Raw genomic sequence first — 19,297 nt, 5'->3', positions numbered from 1 at the left:
ATCAAAATAGAGTAGGACCACAGGTCCCTTGGAGCTGAAGAAACTGAAGCCAGTCTGCAAAGCCAGAACTTGTGTTTTATCTGGGAAGTGTATTAGTTTGTTTGGGCTGCTGTAACAAAGTATGATGAATTAGGTAGTTTCAACAGCAGAAATATATTGTTTTACAGTTCTAGAGACTGGAAATCTGAGATCAAAGTGTTGGCAGAGTTGATTCCTTCTGAGGGCTTGGAAGGAAGGATTTGTTCCAGGCCTTTCTCCTTACCTTCTGGATGGCTGGCTTCAGGTGCACATGGCATTCTCCCAAAATATACTTATATACATATTTCTCCCTTTTTAAAAAAAAATTTTTTTAATGTTTATTTATTTTTGAGACAGAGAGAGACAGAGCATGAACAGGGGAGGGGCAGAGAAAGAGGGAGACACAGAATCTGAAACAGGCTCCAGGCTCTGAGCTGTCAGCACAGAGCCTGACGCGGGGCTCGAACTCACGGACCATGAGATCATGACCTGAGCTGAAGTCGGACGCTTAACCGACCGAGCCACCCAGGTGCCCCTATTTCTCCCTTTTTTAATGACACCAGTCACTTTGGAATAGAGCCCTACCCTTCTCCAGTATGACCCAGTCTTAACTATTTACTTGTAATGGCTATTTCTAGATAAAGTTGCATTCTGAGGTACTAGGAGTTGGGACTTTAACATATGAATTTTGGGGGAACACAGTTCAGCCTGTAACAAGGAGGGTAATAAAGAGATCATACTTATCCAAATCTTCCTGCTGGACTCTCTCAGGGTCACCAAATAGCCAGAGGATGTTAAAGGGCAGGTGGAAAAGAGAACAAAATGAGATGGAGGGTAGTGGAGCTAAATTATGAAGAAAGACAGTCAAGACTGCAGGAAGCAGATGGAGAAAAAGGGAGAGGGTGGAAGAATACCAGAAACCAAGGCAGTAAAATCAAAGATAACTTTTCAAAGCATCTCAGATTATGTTCCTCCTGATTTTCCTTCTTTCCTTGTCTACCAAGTACCTGCAGTGTATAAGAAACTTTGCTTATGTGATCTTACTTAATCCTTTCAGCAACCCTGTGTGATCAGCTGTTATATAAGTAAGGAGTCTGAGGTTTGGAGAAGCAAGTCCTACCTCTAGTAAATGACAAAATCATAACTCAGCTTCTATTTGTCTGACTTTAAAACTCATGCCCTTTCCACTCTACCAATAGAATAAGAATATTAAGAGTGGCTACTTAACTCCTGCAAAAGGAAATTTTTTTTAATTAATACTTTAATATTAATAGAAAGACCACTGCTAGAACAGTGTATTGCTTTAAGGAAAATCCCACAAACGTAAAGGTCCAGGAAAAGATGCTGCTCATTTTCATATTTCTTGTGAAATTCCCCACAGGGGACACTTTAGGGATAGTCATTCTCAAAACTTTCATGTGATGGAGCACCTTCAAATTGGGGCTTTCATTATGAACTACCATGAAAAACTGACATAGAAAGCCTATAAGATAAATGTGTAAGCAATACTTTGGCAAATTAGACATTACTGCATATCACATGTCAGCTAGGAAGCACCATTTTTTTACTAAAAATCTGTAAAAGAAAGAAAATGAAGTAGGTATACTTCAATGAAGCCACGCATCATAAGTTTAATAACTGCCAGAGAGCATTGTGTTGTTTTGGGGCCCAAGTGGAAGGGAGCTCTCTCCTTACAGATGTGAAGCACAAGCTTTGCTTTACGGGAGACCGAAGAGCAGTCACAACATTGTTAACTTGTGCTGAGCCTGGATTTGCTTGCTCAGCTTCACTCACACCAGTCTGTGCTGAAAACAAGCCCCGTTAGAATAGCATCAACGTGTACAGGATAATCTAGGCCAGAGGTCAGCAAACTATGGCCTACGGGCCAAATCTGACCCCTCGTCTGTTTCGCATAGTCTGTAAGCATAAAGTTATTTTTTAAATATTTTTAAGTGGTTGAAAAAATATCAAAATAAAAATATTTTATGATATGAAAATTGGATAAAATTCTTTTTGTGTCCATAAATAAAGTTTTATTGGAACACAACCACACTTTTTCTTTTCATATTGTCTGTGGCTCCTTTCACATTACAACAGCAAAGTTGCCCACAAATATTGACTATCAGGCTCTTTACAGAAAAAGTGTGCTACCCCCCCCCCCCAGTCTCAGTGGCAGCGTCTTGGGCATCTGTGCCTGGCTTTTAAACCTGGTTTGACTTCTAGTACTGCTACCATTTTGGTAAAAGTCAACAGTTCTATTGAACAGGAAACAGAAATCCTCATTCTGGGAGCTGTGAGACTTCCATGCAGGAAGCTGAGAGTGGAGCTGTCTAGCTGGTGAGAATGAGTATGAGTGTTGCTGCATGTTTGTGCATACATGTGAGCACACACGTGTAATGGAGGACACACGCGTGTCAGCAAAGCATCACAGAGTGGCGAGACTGAGGCAGGAAAGGGAGAGAATATGGAACTAGCTGAACACAAACATGCTGGAGCGATAGAGAACCAATGATAATACTCAGAGGCAAGGAATTTTGAAGAAAGGAAGAGACATGTTGGTAAAACAGAAAAATGGGGTCATTCAGGAATGTCATAAATGCTGGGGTGGGGAAGGGAAGTTTGAAGGAGGGGAGGTATTATATCCCGAACCAACTAAAAGCCCATTTGTTTTCTTCTAGATTCATTATGGCTGAATTACTGCAGACAGAGAAGGCGTATGTAAGGGACTTACATGAGTGCTTAGAGGTAAGTCTTGCAGTAATCGGTTCACAGCTGTATTGGAAAAATGACAGCCTTGCCAGCATCAAGTCCTTGAGAGGAGCTCAGTGCTCCTTGTCTTCTCCCGGAGCTTAACACATAAAAGCCAACAAAGGAAATCTTTCTCCCAGAGTCAGTAGTAATTGCAGGGGATTTTAAAATGCTTTTGCAAAGAAACTCTTCTCAGATTGGAGCTAGCCCCAGCTAGCATAGACAAGACTTGAATTCAAAATAAAAACCATGACATAGTCAGTGAACTTAAGTTCAGTCTGCAATTTACACCTTCCCCCAGACACACTCAAACACACACGTTTAATAAGAGGAATGTGGAGTTTGTACTTTGCTAGAGTCCAGAATGTGAGTTTCCCTAGCAACAGTTGAAGGTAATGGAACATTTGGGTTTTCTTTCTTCCCGTTCTGTTTATTTACCATCTCACTTTTTACACTCCATATGCAAGCCCAGTCTGAGTCTTAGCCCTCCCGTGTGAAGACCTGTTTATTTTGTCTGCATTTTGTAGTACTTGCCAGTGATGAAGATGTTGCTATCTTACAGACCTACCTGTGGGAAATGACCAGTGGCGTGGAGGAGATCCCCCCTGGGATCCTTAATAAAGAGCATATCATCTTTGGCAACATCCAGGAGATCTACGATTTTCATAACAAGTAGGTTGGTGGAGGGTTTCCCCAGAGCATACTTAGGGCCATAAATACTCATCATCAGGGCCTCTCAATGAGTGGATCAAAGCTGATTGGCAAATGTTGCCTGGTAATATTACCTGTTACTGCCTGGTGATATTACCTGTTAAATTTTCTTTTCTTTTTTTTTTTTCATGTTTGTTTATTTTTGAGAGAGAGCATGAGTGGGGGAGGGGCACCGAGAGGGGGACACAGGATCCAAAGTAGGCTTTGCGCCAACTGCAGAGAGCCAGATGCTGGGGCTCGAACTCATGGACCATGAGATCGTGACCTGAGCCGAAGTCAGACGCTCAACTGACTGAGCCACCTACGCGCCCCTACCTGTTAAGTTTTCTAAGTCAGTTGCTGTCAGACTTTTTTCTCACTCACCCCTGTTTTTCCACAATTGTCCAAAATTGCTCATGGACAGTGAAGTCAAGAATTCGGCAATGTCCCTCCCCTGTTCTCCTTAGGGCAGCATCTTCATATCCAATCAGAATGATAACCAGGCTTTGAGGAACTGAAAGTAGCTTCCCCTCAGCAAAACTGTGGGGAATTCTGACACTAGAATTCATCTAAGGCTAATTATTCTACCTTGTGGGCCATACGTATCAAATTCCATTGAAGTTTTTTTTTTCAAGTTAAATTCCTCCTCTATCCCCAACTACCTGATAATCCCCACCTTCAACCAAAACAAAAACATATGTAAATAAATATATAGATAATCAGAATACCTAATGGAACACATTTTTTGACAGCTTATAGGGAATATCAGTCAACCCTCTATGTTTTGTTAAAATAGAACCATAGGGCCCTAAAGCCTCATAGTTCATTTTGTCCAACTCCCAATTTAAGTATCTCCTCTACAGCATAGTAACACGTTCCATTGTTAACTGAGTCAGCAAGAACATTGGTTGGTTAATTACATAGCCAACAAATGGAAATAACTCAGTTTCCAAAATATAACAAAGAAAGGGAATCTCAAGACACAAGAATAGTGTTGGTATAAAGTCCTAATGCTCTCTCGGAACTCTGTTGCAGAAAGGGGCTAAAGGTAGAGGTTGAATGTTGTAGGATACAATTCAGGAGGAAGTCCTGTGGTCAGGCTTATCAAGGCATTTACCAAGTTAAGTAGTCATGCTGGAGATAAAACTACCAGCCCCAAGAGTTCCTGATGAGACTCTATGAACAGGTGAGGCAAGACTGTAGAACAGTACTATCCAATAAAGCTTTCTTCAATGTTTCTGGAAATGTTCTGTGTCCTTGCTGTTTAATACTATAGCCACCAGACTTGCATGGCAGTTGAACACTTGAAGTGTGATCTGTGCTACTGAGAACAGAGTTTTTCATTTTATTCAATTTAACAAATTTAGGTGGCAAGTGGCTATCAAACTGGACAGCCCAGCTCTAGAAAATAAGACCTCAGTATGGCCCTTTGCTAGGAATAACTAAGAGCAAGCAAGAGTTGGATGTCAAATGATCCAGAGCTCTAAAAGGTCTGAATAGGATGTGGAGAACCACTCTTCTCTTATCAACTCCTAATGATTAATACCCTGTTATGTCATCAAATGGCATCAGTTTTAAAAGAACAGAAAATGCATAGTTCCCATGACATGATAACCTTGTCAGACTATGAAACCAATAAGCTCTAAGGGAAAACTTTCTGGAGTACTTAATAGAAGTTCCCAGTCTTTCTTTTCCTTCCTTCCTTCCTTCCTTCCTTCCTTCCTTCCTTCCTTTCTTTCTTTCCTTCTTTCTTTTTTTTTTTTTTATCACAAATTTCAGCACTTTCCATTTGGTTTGTCTGGAAGTCTCCAGACATAGAAATATTCTTCCTCCTGTCTCTTTAATAAGATCCCAGTAAAGCCATTCTTGACCACTGATCCCCAGTTCTGTCCTCTGAGTCCTGCTCAGCATTATCCCACCTCCCTCAGGATATCTGAGAAGACATTGGACTGGTAAGCAGTAAGGCGTATTACTTTCACTTTTTTGATTTATGATCTCTGGAATTTAGTCAACAAGTCTCACTTTCCCCATTTTCTTACCAAACCGATTAGATATAGAAGTCTAGAGATCACAACATGCACTTCCTGTGAGCCCTGCTTTTGCCAAATCAATGTATAAGGGAAAAGAATATTCATTTCAAAGTAACAAAGTATCTACCTCTTACTCTTGTTTTGTGATATCACTCTAGTAAGCCATAGTAAGCAGTTTGGTAATTTTTAAGTAGCTGAAACAGCTACCAGTTACAAAATATAGTTCTAGGGGCACCTGGGTGGCTCAGTCGGTTGAGCGACCGACTTCGGCTCAGGTCATGATCTCACGGTTTGTGAGGTCGAGCCCCGCATCGGGCTCTGTGCTGCCAGCTCAGAGCCTGGAGCCTGCTTCTGATTCTGTGTCTCCCTCTCTCTCTGACCCTCCCCCACTCATGCTCTGTCTCTCTCTGCCTCAGAAATAAATAAACATTTAAAAAAACAAAAACAAAAACAAAAACAAAATATAGTTCTAAGAAACCCTCAAGTTAAACCACATGGAATACTACATTCTGTAGAGGCATAAATTTAATTATCAAGAACACAGCTATTCAGCAAATGTTACCTATTTATAATGTTATTAAGAAACCAGGAGAAAATAAAAACCAACCTCTGAGCAACCAAAAGAGATATCACCAAGATACAGCTCTTATCTTTTCATAGAAGCACCTTTCTATCTGTCCCAACAACCACTTTACCTCTTGTTAGATTATTTAACAATCTTGTTAGATGGTTAGGTCATTTCCAAGACCATAGCAACTTAGAAGCAGTAAATAAGACTCAAGAACTTGAGCAAGTAATTTGATATTACTAGCGTAAAGTAAAAGAAGATAAACTACAAAAAAAAAAAAAAAAGGAAAAAGAACCCCTGAAATCATGGTGGTCAAGGTCTACTCAGTATTGATTCTCTATCCTAATACAGAGCCCAGCACAGCCACTGTATTATAGTATAGCATAATTACTGATATTAGTACTAATGCTGAATCATTAGTATAATCTACATTAAAAAGAAAAGAATTCTGCATATAGTAAGCTCTCCACCAAAAAAAAAAAAATTAATGTTTTAAATTATTCATAGTTTAGGGAACATCCAAGAAAATCAAGCTGTGTATTAATTCTCTACAGTATCTGGAGGCTAAGGCTTTTCTCATATTGTGGGCTTTCCCTTTATGCCATACACATGTTGATAAATTGAAAAAAGCATAACACCTCTAAAATCTCTAATAAATAAGAGAGAAAATGGCAATTGAGGCAACTTTGAAAATGCAGGAAATGTGAACTCCGTAAAAGATCATGTCTTTTACTGCATACCCTGGCACACAGTACACTTTAAGTAAATATTTGTTGGATGGATGGATGGATGGATGGATGGGCTCACAGACTAAAAATAGAATTACAGTTTGCAGACTAATAGCTAATGCCACTTAAGTCATAATTCAGTCTTTTGTTTGTGAAAGTCTCAAGATAGGGAAAACCATTAGGTATGTTTTTTTTTCCCTCATCACTACCAGAATCTTAACAATTATAGCCTTCATAGCACAATGATTGAATATCTGAATGAAGGAGTTTCCTGGAGGCTTCTTTTTTTTAATTTTTAGTTTTTTTTATTTGTGTGTAATTGACACATTAGTTTCAGGTGCACAACATGGTGACTTGATGAGTTTGTGTATTACGCTGTGCTCCCCACAAGCATAGCTGCCATCTGTCACCATACAACATGATTACAAGGTCATCAACTGTATTTCCTATGCTGTGCCTTTCATTCCTGTGACGTAATCATTCCACAACTGGAGGCCTGTATCTCCCACTTCCTTTCACCCATTTTGCCCATCTTCCCCATGCCCCTCTGTCTGGCAGCCATCAGTTTGTTCTCTATATTTATAGGTTGATTTTGCTTTTTGTTTGTTTAGTCATTTGGGTTTTTTAAGACTCCACATATGAGTAAAACCATATGGCATTTGACTTTCTCAGTCTGACTTATTTCATTTAGCATAATACCCTCTAGGTCCATCCATGTTGTTGCACCTGGCAAGTTCTCATCCTTTTTACGGCTGTGTAATATTTCAGTGTGTGTGTGTGTGTGTGTGTGTGTGTGTGTGTGTGTGTGTGTTTACACCACATCTTCCTTGTCCATTCATCTGTTGATGGGTTCTTAGGTCATTTCCTTATCTTGGCTATTGTAAGTAATGCTACAATAAACATAGAGTGCATGTATATTTTCAAATTAGTGTTTTTGCTTCCTTTGGGTAAAAATGTAGTAGAATTATTGGATCATGTGGTATTTCTATTTTTAATTTTTTGAGGAGCTTCCATACAGTTTTCCATATTGACTGCACCAATTTACATTCCCACCAACAGTGCATAAGGGTCCCTTTTTCTCCACATCCTCTGCAGTGCTTGTTATCTCTTGTCTTTTTATTTTAGCCATTTTGAGAAGAGTAAGGTGGTATCTCTGTGGTTTTGATTTGCATTTCCCTGATGATCGGTGATGTTGATCACATTTTCATGTTGTGTTAGCCATCTGTATGTCTTCTTTGGAAAATGTCTATTCGGGTCCTCTGTTTATTTTTTTATTGTATTGTTTGGGGGCTTTTTGGTGTTGAGTTGTATAAATTCTTCATATATTTTGGATACTAACTTCCTGGGAGCTTCTTAATGGGAGGACCATAGAATGGTCCAAACACCTGTTTGCTTTTCAGGAATACTTATGAAATAGTTACTTTTTAACCTGAAAATATCCAAAGGTTCTTTTTAACCCCAGTTGTTTGCATCTTTACAAAGTTACGGTTAAGTGCCACTAACAGACACATTCCTCTCGTTACTAGTGCACAGTTTAGGTTATCTGCCTATGCTCCAGAGAGTGAGGGAAGGAGGGAGGGAGGGAGGGAGAAAAGAATATTGGGAAGTGGAGAGATTGAGCTCCTGAATGAGGTAGCTCATACTACCTGAATGATACAGTTAGCTGAGCCACTAGGAAATTATTACCTAGACCAAGGCTGATATGAAGAATATGTTAAATTTCTCAGCTTGTTAGTATTGATCTTTTAAATGGTGTCACTTTGAAAAATGACAACCAAGATTAGTGTGTGTATGTGTATGTTATCATTCTCAAGGAGCTTTGTCTATATAAATATTGAACAGAGAAATTCTCAAGCACCAAAATTTCTGTGAAGAACAATTCAATGTAAGTAATGGTTTTAGAGAAACTGGAGGTATAAGTGGAATGATACTTAGTTTTTACCCTCTGTTCTCCCCATTTTCATACTATACCTCCTTTTTATAAAATCATAAAGATAATGAAACTTATATACACAAGAACTAAATCCATTTCTATTGTATTTTGCTAAGCATTGCAGGAGCACTCAGGTAAGATAGTATATTCCATAAATAGAGCCCCCAAACAGTAATGTTTTTTTTTAAGTTTATTAAAAACTTTTTAAGTTTATTAAGTTTTTTTTTAAGTTTATTTGAGAGAGAGAAAGAGAACATGAGCAGGGGAGGGGAAGAGAGAGAAAGGGAGAAAAAGAATCCCAAGCAGGCTCCGCACTATTAGCCGTCAGCCTGGCATGGGGCTTGAACTTATGAACTGTGAGATCATGAGCTGAGCTGAAACCAAGAGTCCGGCACTTAATTGACTGAGCCACCCAGGCACCCCCCAAGTAATGGTTGTTTTTTTTTTAACCAACTTGCAATTTGTAATTCAAAAAAATTATTTATTTTCAATTTGCCTTTATTAGATTTTCAGCTTCTGTAAGTAAGGACAACGGTTTAAAATGCTTATCACCTTCAGTTAAATCTGAACTTTACTTTTTTGCTTTCCAGTTATTTTTATGTTATTTGTATGTGAGTCTGAGTAATAACATTTAAAAAATTTTTTTTAATGTTTATTTTTGAGAGAGAGAGAGAGAGAGACAGAGTGCGAATAGGGGAGGGGCAGAGAGACAGGGAGACACAGAATCCAAAACAGGCTCCAGGCTCTGAGCTGTCAGTACAGAGCCCTATGTGGGGCTGGAACTCACAAATGGCGAGATCATGACCTGAGCTGAAGTCGGACATTTAATCTACTGAGCCACCCACACGCCCCAGAGTAATAACATTTTTATAAAATCTCTGCTCTCAGGGCTCTGACGGTCTTCCTCACCATCAAGTACAACTATCTCCATTTACAGATAAGGACATTGAGACCCAGAAAGGAGCCAGTGACTTACCCAGTGTGGGACACCCTCTCCCCCTTTAAAGATCAGGCATAGATCCCAGGGGTTTGGTTTCCCATGTCAGTGCTCTCTCCCCTTCCCCCACTCCATAGACCACCAACTAGGACTGCAAAAGCTGGTTGATTTGATTCATATCTAACCAGCTTCTAGGTGGATCCCCACATTTGAGGAACACTTCAACCCCGTTCTTCCACAGGTATGTCACCAAGGTCCCACAGTCTTACAATAATTACCTGAAATATGTAATTTTTCAGCAAGGGTTGGAAAGGCAAGTGGAAGACTGACAACCAGAGCCACATATCCCTCTGGTACACTTCTTCCCTGCTGGCTTGGCTGGAAGCTTAGATTTGGCCCTGGCCTCTACCCAATGCAGTCCCAGCCTACTGTTTCTGGGCTCGAGGCTGAGGGAGAAGGACCTGAGCTATGTGTGGCTAAGTTGGGAACACTGGGCGGGCCAAAGTCAGCCCACCAGGGTACCAGGTGGCCAAGGTCAGCCAGCAGCAGAGGATGGTGTGCAGCAGTGGGGGAGGAGCTGGGGGAAGTGATGGGAAATAACAGTGAACCAGTGGCCCAGCCCACAGTTCCATTATCTTCCCAGAGTTCCTTCTTGGGCCAGCCCTGTGCTAGTTGGAGCTAGAACCCAGTGATGAATCAAACGCAGGCTCTGCCCCCTGAGTTCTGGGAATTATTTAGGACCTTGTGATCAGGGTGGAGGGAAGCACAAATGCAGTTAAAAGGAGCAAAGAAAACAGCTTCCGTTAGAAAAATAGGAAAGGTTTCACAGAGGGGAGGGCATTTGAGATTGGTTTTAAGTAGCTGGTAGTATTTCTACAACCAGGGATGACTCCCTTAATGATGGAGGAAAGTTTGAAAAAAGGCCTGCCAAGGGAGGAAAGTGGTGAAGTCTAGCAAGGAGGCTGAGAGAGGCAACAGGGAGAAGTTTGTGAGTCAGTCTCAACCCTGGGGGAGGGGTGGGGCAAGGTCCCGGTGTCAGGCTCCCAGTTCCACTGTGTCTTGTGCTGTAAGATTGAGGTGGAGGAAGGGAGAGGTGGAAGAGGGAAGTAGTTCCGGGCAGAAATGACGTTGGCCAGGGTTGGGGGGCACAAAGCAAGGTGGTGGATAGAGAGGGATTAAATACCTAGATAGAGGAGAGGCTAGAGAGAGCAGTAAAGTGGGTGGGTAACAAGGGGAAGAAGAGGGAAAGGAGGGAGAGAGGGGAGGGAAGCAGTAGTCAGGGAGTTAGAGAGGGGAGACAGAAGGGAAGTTATGGGGGTGTGGGGGGAGGAGAGATGGAGACCTAGGTAGATAGAGACCTAGACCTCCCTAGGGCTACAATTCTATTTTGGAAGGGAACATCAGCAAGGTGTTTATCAAACATGTTTGATCACGAACCAAAGAAAAAGTTTATAACATTATGTCCTGATATGCACATTCTTATACGTAATAGGGAAACTAAATTTGTCAAAATAACACCCTATGTCTGATGCATTCTGATATTTGGGGTTAGGTTCTGTTTCACTTTCTCCTCCTTATTTAATGCTGGTTTCCACCCACTAAACCTGCAACGCAGTGGGGCCATCTGCAGCTACAAGGTGAGGAGCTGGCTCCACCCAGTGGTGAGAGAGAGGATGTGCAGCCTACAGCAGTGTCCGCTGGGCCACCAGGCCGCTTCCTGCTTTGCCTCTCCTATCCCTTCCCGACACACACCCTTGCTTAAAATATGCCCATTCTATGCCTTCTATGCTGCATCTCCCCTCCTAGTGCCCTTGGTATTAGTTTTATCTCATTTATAGAAATCACAGAATTACAAAATATAAAAGTCTGGGAAAAACCTTTAAAGACAATCTAGTTCTGTTCTCCTCCCTTGTTTTATGGAAACTGGAGCTTACAAAGGTCTGTGACCTGCCCAAGCCTATTGGTAGCAGAGTGAAGATTTCAGGTCTGAATAACTCCCTATTAAATCACACTGTCATTTTCTTAACATTCAAATGTCAGAGAAAAAGGAAGGGGAAGGCCTGCTGTGGTTTTTCTTGGGCCCTAAACCCGTACCCTAAGGCATAGCTAACTGCAAGCCCTACACAAGCCATCAGGAGAGCCCATAGAAGTTCACCTGTGGTTTTGTTGTTGGGGTTTGTTTTCTCAGTGAGCTGTGGACATTGGTGTTGGTTGTGGATATTGGGGCACACCCAAAGCAAGACAAAGTGTAGCCATTTATGTGGATGCGTCAAAGTCATGTTAATTTTAGTTGTGCACACTAACTATTGAGCTTCTGTACCTAGTTGCTGAACAGCACATTCATGGGTATGAATGACATTAAATGTGAGATTTTTTATGCTTATTTTAACATTAAAATAAGCTATAGGTCTATGCAAATGCTTTTTGGCTCATCTGATCACACAAGTTAAACAAGATTAGAAAGCATTAGTGAAACATATTCAACAGGTAGCAGTGCAGCAAGGTAAATTCTTCTTGAGGTTGGAGCCTGAGGGCAGAAATGTGCTGAGGAGAAGCCCAGCCCTGGACACCTCTCCCCTTCATCTCTAATCTAGGCTGAAATTCCTGGTGTGTAATCAAGGGACAGAGAGGGGTGACTCACATGGCTCAGTCCAGGTGATCAGACTTGACTGAAACACCCCCCTGAATAATCCCACACCTTCCCTGGACTGCACACGACTCCTCATTGGTTTAATAGCTGTCCCAGTATGCTAATCAGCTGTCCTAGCCCCTGCAATCCGGAGCCTCTGAATCTGTCTGGCCACTGATGGATTCTTTAGAAATGATGTCTAGCTCCACTTATACGAAAACAGTAACCAGCCTGGCTTTGATAAGGAGGCAACATCCTGGACTTCCTGCAAAGAAGTGAACCTAAGAGCTTTCTCCGTACCCTACCTCCAGCTTTATTTATATATATATCCTCCTCATTGTTCTTCTCCTCCTTGCCATGGCCTCTACCTTCATTCCCCTTCTCACTACCTCTATCATTCTAACAAGTGCACATGCGTGAGAGTCATTCGTACACACACACGTATGTACACGCATCATCATCATCAAATATATAACCCTTTAAATGCGGACCGCCCCCTTGATGTAAAGGTCTGTCTGCTGGACCACAACAGACGGATGCACTTCTCTAGAATCAGTGAGACCATTGAACAAATTTACCTTTGGAGAAAATAACAAAATCAAAATGACTCAATGTACATTTGGAATGGTGCTGTTTCCACAGTACTTCATCACAGACCATCTAAAAGTTTTTCCATCAATAATCGCTAGAGGTTTCATTTCCCAAGATTCCGTACAAAGCCAGAGGGAAGCATTTTCCTCAGAAAGCGTACAATATATTGCATCATGGTAATTTAATAGAGTAATGACTTTGTTTAGATTGTGACATTTCTTTAAAAGTTGTATTCACTTCAGAAAGAACCCCAGACATTCACACAAACACTTAAACTACTTGCTTTGCTTGTTCCCTCATGATCTACTATGTATAATTATTGAAATGGTGAGGACAAATGTGGCTATAGAAGAGCTGAGGTGGAATATTCTATCATTTGTGAAGAGTGTTGTGACCTCTTATGCTTTAATTTAAACTCATCGTGTCCACTTGAAGCAGACAGAATGATATTGATCAGAGTTACATAATCTATCATCTTCATAAGCTTTAAATTAAAAAGCAAAATAAAGTTTAATATTGCCACTTGCCTTCAACAATCACATTAAGATGGTAGTGAATGTCTTACTCAAAGTTATGAATTGATATGCCCAGCACAAAGTAGTTTTTCTAATTCTTAGATTTTTTAATTAAAAAATTAAGTCATACGGAGTCAATATGGAATCTGCCAACTGGAATCTGGGATAGCTGCCATCAAATGCTGGTCTATGGATTGGATACAGTGGAATTACCCAGGGAGCTTTTCTGAATAATACAGCAGCTCAGATCCTAACCCCAGAGGGCGGTGCACGGCCAGGTACAGGGGCCATTAACTAGGGGTTTCCAGGAGTGTTCCTTGAGACAAGGTCTGATACTGCCCCCAAAAGAGTTCCTCTTGCAAAGAAGTTTGGGAAGCACTGCACATTATTTACTTCAGAGACTTATAACGTACCTCATCATTTTATAGGATTTTGGAAGCCCTCCAGTAAAGAAACCAGCTTAGCAATATTTCCCAAACTTAACTGATATGTGACCTTGGAATCCAATTTTTATAACACACAATCACGATTTTCCCAGGATATTTTCTAGGGAAAGGTAATCTAGTATCAATTTTCCAACACAGTCTTCCCTAGGGGAGAGTTCCCTAGGAATGAGTCTCCAGGAATGGGGAAGAGTGTGCAAATGTATGTTTATCAGATGATGACTTTATTAAGATTAGGAAGCACTGGTCCTAAAAAACTAGTAGTTATTTAATGTCTACTGTATGCTAGGCCCTGGGTTGGTCTCTTTACCTACGTGGATTTATTAAATCCTCACAACAACCCCACGAGGTTGTGGTTCAAAGATGCAAAAAAATGAGGCGTCGGAAGACACTCCCCCACACACAACTGTGAGTAAGTGTGAACTCTGGCTCTTTAACTTGTGCTTGGCTCTGGGAGGAAAGGAAAATGAGAGACAGGATCAGTAGATGGGTGGGCTAGTGGTCGTTGCTGCTAAAACTTTCATTTTCCAGAAAGGCATTAATTATACAAATAGTATTCTAGGCATATGATTCATTTTACAGGGCTTTCATTTCTTCAGAATTTTCAAACTGAGCATTCTCTCATAGGTTTTTGATAGCTGCTATCACAAAAAGTCATGATTAGTATATCAGGATTTTAAAGAAAATTCCTAGCACTGTCTTTAGCATCTAGATCAAGGATCAGTTCTGTTGGTATAATTACCACTGTTTGCTTAAATTTAACTTTAAGTGACCAGGTCACTGACCTTGGGTCAAAAGTCAAGGAAAGAAGGAAAGTCTCCCTGAGTTGCATCCCGTGTGGAATGTCATGATCTGGCTGTTTTGTTTATTTGATCACCCTAACGTAGAAGGGCCTAAATACCGTGGGAGTCAGAGCTTAGGGGACTGGAGTGACATCCCAAGAGTGGGGAGGAAGAGGTTTTCCACAAGCTGAGAGAGTTTATCCCAATTGCCAGGGACCTTTGGATTACCCATTTTTTCCCTCTCTCTCTTCTTCCAGGACCTCTCTCCTTTTGGGTCCTTCTTTCTTTAAAGTAACTCATTTTCTTTCACCAGTCCTTATCCTAGAACAGCCCATCAGATTTCCTCCCTCGTCACCAAGCCATTCCAATCCACACCCCAGGCCCTGTTCAGTCCATCATGGGACAGAGCTGACGTTCTAATCATTGTCTTCACTGAGATTTATAGTGAAGATTTATATGAGAAATGTCCACGTAAAGAATAGCTCAACACCTTCTGAAAGAGTACTTATGAAGATGTTGTACATTATATTATTTAGTGTTCCTCACAGAGAAGGACCACATGATAAATGTCTTTTATTTATTTTTATTTATTTTTTATGAAATTTATTGTCAAATTGGTTTCCATACAACACCCAGTGTTCATCCCAACAGGTGCCCTCCTCAGTGTCTTTTAGAATTCAGTGATGACGTGATATGGTGGGGAGCCAGACTGCTTCTCTTGCAGCAAAAAAGGATGTTTCCTTTTTGGCCTGGAAAGAAGTTTGAGCCTCAATTACAGCATTATATAATATTTTTTCCTATTTATGTTTTAGAAGTCATCTTAAGTACATGTATGTCACCTGCAGTTCTTCTAAAAGTATCACTTGAGGCACCTGGTGGTTCAGTTGGTTAAGCGTCTGACTCTTGATTTCCACTCAGGTCATGATCTCACGGTTCATGAGTTCGAGCCCCACGTTGAGCTCCGTACTAGCAGTGCAGAGCCTGCTTGAGATTCTCTGTCTCCCTCACTCTCTGCCCCTCCCCTGCTCACTCTCTCTCTCTAAAAATAAATAAATAAACATTAAAAACCATGTCAGTAAATATGATACTTTATTGATTTTTGAGCACTGCATATTTGTATTTTGAAAGCCCAAATTGCATTATAATTACTTCTGTTCCATGAGTCAAATCAGGATGCTCTAAAATTCACGTTAGGGGAGGATGATTATCTTCAAATTGGTATTGCTAAGAGTCCCCCAAAATTTTTAAGTGACTTTTCTTTATTATTACAACAATGCTCATTTATTATAGAAAAACTTGCATTGCAGGTGGACAAAAAAATTATATGTGATCCCACCAATCATTATTAGCATTTTGGCCTTCCAAATATGACTAAAACTAAAAACATCTTTTTATGTTGTTGAAGGGGAAACACAAGTAGCAGATACTGCCAGAATGCTTGGGCAGTAGGAGCCAGAGTAGGTCAAATCAATACAATTTATTTTTTCCAATGCTGGAAGTAAGTAGTGGAATGATTCAGAACTGCTTTATATCTTTTAATTTAATTTTGAATTAATTTTAAAATTCAAAATTAAATTAAAAAATATAGATTGGGATTTCCAACTCACCACTATCTTGACCCTATTCCTTTAGCTGGTTTCCTATGGTAATGACTTTTTTTTTAATTTTTAAATTTATTTTATTTAAATTTTAGTTAACATACAGTGCAACATTAGTTTCAGGAGTGATTCACTTCCATACAACACCCAGTGCTCATCACAACTAGTGCCCCCCTTAGTACCCATCATCCATCTAGCCCATCTCCCACCCACCTCCCCTCCAGCAACCTTAGTTTGTTAAGAGTCTTTTGTGGTTTGTTTCCCTCTCTTCTCTTCCCCCCTACTTACCATATGTTCATCTGTTTGTTTCTTAAGTTCCACATATGAGTGAAAGCATATGGTATTTATCTTTCTCTGATTGACTTATTTTGCTTAGCATAATACATTCAGGCTCCATCCACGTCATTGCAAATGGCAAGATTTAATTCTTTTTGATGGCTGAGTAATATTTCATTGTATATATATGTGTATGTGTGTATATATATACATGTGTATATGTATATACGTGTATATGTGTGTGTGTGTGTGTATATATATACGTGTGTATGTGTGTGCATGTGTGTGTATATATACATTATATATATACAATGTATATTGTATTGTTGATAATGCTATTATAAACATTGAGTTGCATGTACCACTTCGAATCTGTATTTTTGTATTCTTTGGATAAATACCTAATAGTGCTATTGCTAGATTGTAGGGTAGTTCTATTTTTAGTTTCTTGAGGAACCTCCATACTATTCTCCAGACCAGCTGCACCAGTTTGCATTCCAACCAGCAGTGCAAGAGGTTCCCCTTTCTCCACATCCTTGTCAATACTTGTTGTTTCCTGTGTTAATTTTAGCCATTCTGATAGATGTAAGGTGACATCTCATCATGGCTTTGATTTGTATTTCCCTGATGATGAATGCTGTTGAGCATCTTTTCATGTGTCTGTTAGCCATCTGGATGTCTGAAAAAGTGTCTATTCATGTCTTCTGCCCATTTCTTCACTGTGTTATTTATTTTGGGGGGTACTGAGTTTGATAAGTTCTTTATAGATTTTGGATACTATCCCTTTATCATATATGTTGTTGGCAAATAGCTTCTCCCATTCCACAGGCTGCCTTTTAGTTTTGTTGATTGTTTCCTTTGCTGTGCAGAAGCTTTTTATCTTGATTAAGTCCCAATAGTTCATGTTTGATGACCTTTTTTTAAAGAAACCACCATAGCAAATTTTGATTGACATGTAAAAAGCTGTACCTGTATAATATATACAATTTGATGAGTTTAGAGATAAGTGTACACGCATGAAGCTATCACAATAATCAAGGCCATGAACATATCCATCACCTCCCAAAGTGTCCTCCCTCTATGATGATGATGATGATGATTGTGATGACGACGATGATGAAAGAACACTTAATGTAAGCGTACACTTAGCAAACTTTAAGTGTACAATACAATATTGTTAGCTGTAGGTACTATGCTTATAGTGGCTCTCACGATTTACCTCTCATAACTGACCTTGTACCCTTTGACCATTAATTTCTTGGGTTGGAAATAAGAGTACATATTCCCTACTTATACAAAAGGCGGCATGTTGTATACATTCTTCCACACCTTGCTTTTTTTACTTAACAGCCTGCCTTGGAGATCTTTCATGTGAAAACATAGGAAGCCTTGTCATTTTTGTTATAACTGTGTACTATCCGGTTCTGTGGCTATATGGGTTATTTTGTCACCTACAGTCCACCTTTTAATATTATGAACAGTAACACATTGAATACACATGTTTACATCATCCTCTACGTAAGTAGATTAAAATATATACGAAATTTTCCAGGATTAAAGTTGCAGAAACAAAAGATAAGTATACATTTTTTTTTATTTTGGTAGGTATTGTCAAATTGTCCTTTGAAAAGATTATATCTTCCATTTCCATCAGTGAGTTTCCCCACAGCATCATAATTATTTTTTATTTTAAAACCCCTGTGTGATTTCTAGTTTTTAATGTTTATTTATTCAGAGAGAGAGAGAGAGAGAGAGAGCAAGCAGGAGAGGGGTAGAGAGAGACAGAATCCCAAGCAGGCTCCACGCTGTCAGTGCAGAGCCTAATGCAGGGCTCGAACAAACTCACAAACCATGATCATGACCTGAGCAGAAATCAAGAGTCGGATGCTTAACCGACTGAGCTACTCAGGCACCCTAAAACTTTCTGTGTGATTTAAAAAAAACAAATTCCATTCTGGTGATGCTGGCTCATTAGAGCTTATATTCTCTGAGCCCAATCCAATTGTTTAATATATGAACTTGACATTGGTATAGTCAGCCCTTCATTATTTATTCACACATAAAGGAACCATGGCATAGATATCCACAGAGGCAGATAATTCCCTGGTAATTCAATTCAGCTTTGAAATATATTGTGACTTTTTCCATATTGAATTTTCTTTCCTAATGATGTCTGCATTAGGAAACATTAACTCATAACTTTTAGCACAAAGTGCCTGCTGGTAGAAGAAGAAAGCCAAGAACTGGAAAGAAATTACTGTAGGATTCAAAATGTTTCCACTACATCTCTGGGATCATAGATGATATTTATTTCATTGTTTTTGATATCTGTATTTACGAATTTTTTTAATGTTACCATGTATTCAGATTACTTGTATAAAAAATAGATTCATGGTGGCAGTTAAAATGAAAGTCCCAACACAAGTATGATATTTAATTTCTTTTCAACCTGAGAAATGTAAATCCGTAAGAGAAACAATATAATTTTAAGTAGCACTAATTAATCAATGAATGTAAATTATAATGAAAACAGTTCTAATATATTTAAAACTACTCCTCACCATGTATCACTTCAAGAATGCAGAAGCCAAGTGTAAATAACGGAGAGCTTACGGGGTTGTGATGGCCGCAGCATAATCATCTGGGTGGGGAGGGAGGCAGTACAGAGATGTCTGATCCAGCCTTTCTCTCCCCTTGCAGCATCTTCCTCAAAGAGCTGGAGAAGTATGAGCAGCTGCCTGAGGATGTGGGACACTGCTTTGTTACCTGGGTAACTGACCTGAAATGCTTCTTCTCCCACTGTGCCATCCT

General features: G+C 39.9%; 1 protein-coding gene across 7 annotated transcripts in view; it reads left to right on the top strand.

Moving 5' to 3' along the window:
- KALRN (kalirin RhoGEF kinase) overlaps window positions 1-19,297 on the top strand; it is a 670,515-nt gene that overhangs the window by 424,447 nt on the left and 226,771 nt on the right. For all 7 annotated transcript variants that reach the window (XM_047099540.1, XM_047099539.1, XM_047099542.1 and 4 more), the window contains 3 exons: window positions 2,697-2,763; window positions 3,329-3,438; window positions 19,187-19,256. In XM_047099540.1, coding sequence (XP_046955496.1) covers window positions 2,697-2,763; window positions 3,329-3,438; window positions 19,187-19,256 — 247 coding nt within the window. The remainder of the gene's footprint in view (window positions 1-2,696; window positions 2,764-3,328; window positions 3,439-19,186; window positions 19,257-19,297) is intronic.

This window comes from Lynx rufus, unplaced genomic scaffold (assembly GCF_022079265.1).
Source record: "Lynx rufus isolate CCGP_SWC_20201006 ecotype Redwood Valley unplaced genomic scaffold, mLynRuf1.p SCAF_5, whole genome shotgun sequence".
Lineage (NCBI taxonomy): Eukaryota > Metazoa > Chordata > Mammalia > Carnivora > Felidae > Lynx > Lynx rufus.
Note: the sequence above shows the minus strand (reverse complement) of the source record. Positions and strands in the feature narration are given on the sequence as shown.